At 38.0% G+C, this 6,647-nt stretch overlaps 1 protein-coding gene across 1 annotated transcript in view; it reads right to left on the reverse strand.

Annotated features, from left to right (window-relative positions):
* Nucleotides 1–6,647, reverse strand: part of CDC40 (cell division cycle 40) — a 25,417-nt gene that overhangs the window by 9,198 nt on the left and 9,572 nt on the right. The window contains exon 4 of the mRNA XM_009705166.1: nucleotides 1,034–1,117. Coding sequence (XP_009703468.1) covers nucleotides 1,034–1,117 — 84 coding nt within the window. The remainder of the gene's footprint in view (nucleotides 1–1,033; nucleotides 1,118–6,647) is intronic.

The raw sequence follows: 6,647 nt of genomic DNA on the forward strand, positions 1-6,647 counted from the left end.
CCCTACAGCATCAGTAATACTCATCTAGTGCAAAGGAGTCACAAAGAGCTTTGTATAAATAAGGGGAAACAGGCAGTGTAAAAATTGAAGTAATGATCATACGAAGGAATCGTACATTAATCAAGAGTTTTCTTAAAATAAATTACTAAAATTCCATTATGAAAACGCTATTTTTTTATTTTTGAAATTATTTAATCTTAGCCATTTCTATCTAATGTCTGTAGCTGCTATACCAAAATAACTCTTTATCTAACTTTGGAAGGAAAGAAAATAACCTTGGATATATTCCGTGGAAGAGGACACAGAAATAACGAACCTTTATATACACCTGCGAACAAGATGTTAGAAAAAAAGACATGGAAGGGAAAGCGTAACTGTAAAGTTTACACAGGTACGATTTTCCAATGCAAACAAGTTACTCTGACTGTTAAATATCTTGTATCAAAGTATCAATTACAAACCCCATGCCTCTGGTAGTCAATCCTCCCAGTGGCACCCTATGCCTTTACCATTTGGCAACCTCCCAATAGTTTTTCTTTTCCAAATAACCCTATCAGCTTAACTCTGCTAAGCAGAGATAACACAATTCCCAACAGGAGTGCTAGAGGTTGCATACAGAGTAATCAGTTTGCTACTCAGTAGCACAGTTAAGGTGATTAGCTCAACACACAGGTATCCTAATGCAGACATATGACAATTGTAGCTGAGAGAGAATTAAGAGGACCAAAAAGCTATTTCAAATATACATATCAATTCTGTTCGTGCAATGGCACATGCTAGGTTCCAACTGCAAATCGTAATTTGAATTTTGACACGATAGCCTGAAATATTTGCTCCTTTAAGAAAAAGCACTCCAATATCTCTCATCCCTCTTCACATTACAATTGCAACACATCTTCCTTTATTGTGTCTTTGGACTTGGGCAAGTCTCTCATAATTCTTTCCTCTGCCAATACTTATTCTGTTTCTTAGTGAAAAAGAAATGGAAACAGTCATCAGTTGCAAGTCATTTATGAGATTCTGAATTAGTTACCTTGATTTTTTTCAGCTTCTTCTACAGAACCAATATATTTGGTGGCAACTTCAGGGTTATCTATAGAAGGATCTAATGCATAACCTAGAACAAAAGGAGACATAAAATACTGTTATTTCAAGCTTTTTTGTTTTGTACAAATTTATTACCCTGCCCCTCCCCCCCTCCAAATTTTTTTCCCATTGGCTCTCAAGGAGCTAGGGATGAGGAAGGGCTGATACTTTGAGATCCCATATGCTTTCCATTTGGCCTGAGTATTAAGATTATTAAGTACTACCTTGGGACCTTTGAGTACGCTTTGCTGCCAGAATGCTTAAATTTGCACAAGATAGAGAAGCAAATAAATACAATAGGCAACCGTTAACATAAGGCACAAAGGGAGAGTAGTCGCAGGAAGCAAAGTCACAGAATCCTTCTGGTTGGAAGGGACCTCCGGAGGCCCCTGGCCCAACACCCTGCTCCAAGCGAGGTCAACACTGAATTCAGACCAGTTCGCTGTAACGCAAACATTAGATTTTGAAATGCCATTAACAACCTCTTCTTGTTGCAACGTAGCATAAGGAAAAGACTAGCTTAAAATCTCATGTTAGTGACACGTGATTTTAAACACATGCTGCTTTAGTTCAGGGCACGGTTCCTTGGTTTGCGAAGCCCATAAGCCACACTGAAACCAGCCCACTGCTGCTGCACACAGAGAGCCCTCGGCTTCAGCAGCAGCCCCCTGCCCTGCAGCCCCCCTGCCCTGCACACCACCACCGCTGGGTCACAGCATGCTGCTCATCCCTGGCAGCCCTGGGGACCGTGGCAGCTGAAAGGAAGAGGACAGAGATGGGGAAAAAATGAAAGCAAATGAAGTTTGATGGCTTTGTGTACATTGTGTCCCCCCAGCAGAAATGAATTTCATCCTTCTCTTGCCAGAGCTGGGAAAGCTTGTTCCTTCAACTTGAAAGCAGTTGCTTTAGCCAACGTGGATGGTATCAGAAGCAGCAGCAATGGCCTTTAATTTTTAAAAGAATTAAGTATTCAAATCTTCATTTCCTGATTACAGCTATTGAGTCTCATTCAAAAAAACAAAAACAAAACCACCAAACTAAAAACTACTATGTTTACTCTTATAAATAATTTACAAAATGCACCGGCATTTCATAGATATTCAGGATATTTACAATTTTTGATACTGAGATTCTCATTTTAATATGCATATCTTACAGTCTTTCTCCATTTCTCCTGAAGGGGATAGCATGCCTTATGAGAATAAGATAGACAAATAAATTCATCTAGTTTCCAAGGAACAGGTGCACTGAACAGTTACTGACCACCATGGTTCTTTTTGGGAAAGACTGCACCCTGGTGGATGTATCATCAATTTTTATTAAATATTATTCAAGTGACAAAATGTCCCTTGAGGACACAATGAGAATTTCTCTGCATCAGGAAGGGAAAAAAAAAAAAATAAAATAATCCCAGCAATGAAGATATTAAACCACTGGTTAAAGCAATCACACACACAAAATAAAAGAAATCCTACAGTATATAATCTAAAATTCTTGTATTTTTGTTGATTCACAGAGACATCCGTGAACAGTGGGAAATTACCAGTCCACCCCAGAGACCAACGGCCCATAAAAGCACTTGGATGCACACAAGTTGAGAAGGTATCAACACCATCCCAACAGCCAAAGGAGGTCATCTCCCCAGACATTCCTCAGAAAGACTACTGTCCTAGAAGATGGTCCAGTTCATTTCTTTTTAGATGCTGGGAAGAAAATGTTATTCAAATGAGGAGAAGAACTATTCCAGGAACACAGGAAGCGTTCTCATACAAATGGAGCAATCCACCTGCAGATCAGCTCTGGAGCTTCACACCTGGTAAGACCCAGTCATGGACCAACATACGCCCAGATGCTCCATGAATATTATATAGGGAGAGAAATATATACCAATGCCCTATTATGAAATATAAATTCCCACTACAACTAAACCAAACAACAACAAAATTATTCTAGACTATTATTAGGATTTACTTCCATGGATAATCAAACTGAGCAGAAGCTGCAATTAGATTTTTGCTAATTTAACTGCCTGCTTTTACTAAGCCACTATTTCAATGAGTTCTCTTCCAAGTTATAAGGTTTCTGTTAACAGCAGAGAGATATTACTTTGGATTTATGTCAAAATCAATACAGTGGTTTACTTGTCCTCCAACTGTATTGACTCGGTCTCTGTAACTCTATTTGCTTGGTACTTGTAAAAGAGGGTTAGTATTCTCATGAATAGGGCCCCTGGGCCAAGCACAGCTTCCCGTGGAAGTAGAAACTTCTTATAGCTGGGCTGAATTTGCTCCAGCATCATTCTCATAGAAAAGCTCTGAACAATTTCTACTTTCTAGCGGACATGTGAAAGAGAATCTTTTCTTTCTGGCTGGGACTCCTAAACGCAGCTGCAAAAGACAGCTTGCTTTTATCCTACTCAGCTGGTATGCCATATAAAGTGCCCTGACTTCTATGTCTCCTTCAGTTTTATTTAGGAGGTAGATATTTCATGCCACATTTTAGCAAGGAAAGGTACAATTCCATGTACATCCATAATTTCAGTGCACCTGAAAATCGTTGGTTAAATAATCAGAGTTTGATGTGCATTCCAGAAAGATAGCTAATTAAAGTATGTTTACACTGTACTGTGCAATGCAGCATACAGAGATCCAAGGTAGCTCAGGTATTTGGAAAAATACAGCTGGACTAATGCATTCTGACTGCACTGGCCTCTCCACAGAACCAAAATACCGGGAGAATAAAGTGCCTACAATTCTAAGAAGCAATAGTGACTGTAGGTGTTGCATGTAACATGAGCAGATTAAAAAAAATCAGGAGTGTTATTTCCAAGTCAGAGTCATTTTAAGCTCTTAAAATATCAGTCTTACCGATGAAGTAATCCTGTTATAATCAAGTTACTGAATACTCATAAAGAGCTTCAAGATTCATGAACAGAAGACTGTTTCTTATTAAAAAGGACATTAATATCTTGTGAAGGAGAGATTTTAAAATACTAAATGCTGCATGAATGAAGCAGTCCACTTCTAGAATGAGTACTGATGCTGAAATAGCTATGAAATTGTTTTTCTACCATATTCATGAACAGTTTGTGTGCAACATGTAAAAAATAATCCGTGATTCTGTGTCACACTGAAAATTTATATATGCCCACACAATTAAGGGCAGTATATTACCTTTTTTTTTTTTTTTTAAGCAATGCTTAAAAGGGAATTTTCAAGAAAAGAGACTGCTTCTGCTGAGGGTACAGATACAGCAGAATAAATAAGTGCTTGTGTTTTAGGACTTCCTAGTCTTTTTAGCCATGCTCCAAGGGCTACAACATTAGAAAAATAATGCTAGTTAAGCTTTTGGCCATTTACATCATAATGGCTTGTGACAAGAAATTTGTTTTTCTAGAGAAAAAGCCTTCTCTTTAATAGCTGAAATTATATAATGAGATTGCCTTACATCAGTGGATTCAAATAGGATAGATTACCTACGACTGCAGATGCAAAACTGGTTACCAATCAAAAAAAGGTCAAACTCTCACAGAGTAATTATTAATGGCTTTCAATCAAACTGGGAGAGGATCTTACACAAGATTATAAAATGGCCTGCCTGGACTATTTTATTCAATATTTTTACAGATTATGACATCAGCAAAGGATCACATACCTGTAAAACCTGCAGCTGACACCAAAGACAAGTGTGAAATATTTCACTTCAGCAAAGACATGTCAAATGACAAACACACAAAAAAGAAAATAACTGATTAGGTACAGGGAGAAAAAAAAACAGGCTACAAGGGTAGTGGTGTTGATGTACTTAACAAGTATCTGACACCTATGAGGGGGAAAAAAAAAAAGAAAACAGATTTATTGCAAAGGAAAAACTATACAAAATATGTAACAGCACTGGCAAGGCCTAATCTAGATTGGCATGTCCAGTTTTAGGCAATGTATTTTAAAGAAAAATTTAGATAAAAATTGAGAGTAACAAGAATGATAAAACGTTGGGGGTGAGGGGGAAGGCCTAGAAAAGATTGAAGAAACATGCTTGTCAGTCTAAAGAGATGAAGAACAGAAGGTGAACAACTGATGGACCCAAAGGTAATTTCAATATGAGAAACATTAAAGACAACAACAACCACCCATGGCTTGATAGGGCTGCTGAAGGGAACATGAGAAACAGTTTAAATTTGCAGCACAGAAGGTTCAGGGTGGTATCAATAAGATCTCAGCTATTACACTCATGAAAAAATTACAACTACAATATTTATGCAGATTTTAAAACCATGCAAAATAGTATAAAAATAGGAATGACCTTGAAGCAATTCTGACTTGAGAGATCTGACTAGATCACTGGTTTCAAGCAGTTATCTGGGGATACAGGACCTGAATATCCCCGACTCCTTCTGGGGAGTTGGAAAGACAAGAGAAGCAGGTTTGCATTCACAGTAACAAGGGTTCACAGGCTCTTGGGGGTCAGGGGCAAAATGGCAGTTTAAGAACCCAGTGTTTATTAAAAAAAGGGGAGGAGGGGGAAAATGACTAGAGCAGTCAAAGATTTGGCTTTTCCTTTCGTGTATTATATGCCTGAACTACAATGTTTTGTATCCTAAAGAATAAAGACAGCAGCAGACACCTGACTATTTCTACGTGCAGGTATCACAGAGACACTCGATACAGAAGCTGAAGTCTGGTTGATCTGATAGAGATCTGAGGTTTGCATTTGGCATGTTCTTCCTCAGTTTTCCACGGACAAAGGGAGAGTACAAAAGCAACTCAATTAAGCTATAGTATTTTTGAATTTGTATAAAATACATTCTGGAAGGGCACCTCATTCTCAAGAGGTTGTTTTCTGTAACAAGATGCTGCAGATCATAACCTTAACACGGAAAACATCTCCACTGCCTGTGTCAACCTCACCTCTGCAAACTCCTCGAATGAAGGAAACCTTACTGAGACAGGTAGGTCTCATTTAGATTTAAAACGTTGTTGGTATTGAAAAGGTTCAAAGAGTGCTTTTTGACTAAACAGTTGGGGATAGCCAATAGCTAAAGAAAAATAAACAATTTTGAATGACACACAGTCTTAAAAAAGACACATCCTTAAGCAAAAGGTAGCACAGAAATCTGAAACCTCAGATAACAGGGATAGCAATAAGCACAGAATCCTATTTAAACTGAGGGCAGGGAAATGGAAAACTCGAGCATGCATACAAAATGGCAGAGGCTAAAAATAATATAGTGAAATTGGAATATCTTGTTTCAAATTCATAAACTAACCTAATTGGTAGGACAATATTGACCTAAGTGAATAGAATACACTCTTCACCAGGTAGGAAGAGTAGAGAAATAAGATGGTCACACCAGTGGGGAAAAACATGCTATATGCTACAGAAAGCTTAAAGATAAATCAGATTAACAAGTTAAAAGTATTAACAAGCATTAAAGGATCCTTTGGATTGAAATTCCAGGTTTAAGTAGTGGTGAGTACAGTTTCAGGACTCCCTTACTGACCGTTCAGCCAGAAGATGCAATAACCATGAAATGGTAACAGAGATTAAACAGGTGCTAGGGA

The sequence above is a fragment of the Cariama cristata genome, unplaced genomic scaffold (assembly GCF_000690535.1).
Source record: "Cariama cristata isolate BGI_N322 unplaced genomic scaffold, ASM69053v1 scaffold11208, whole genome shotgun sequence".
Taxonomy (NCBI): domain Eukaryota; kingdom Metazoa; phylum Chordata; class Aves; order Cariamiformes; family Cariamidae; genus Cariama; species Cariama cristata.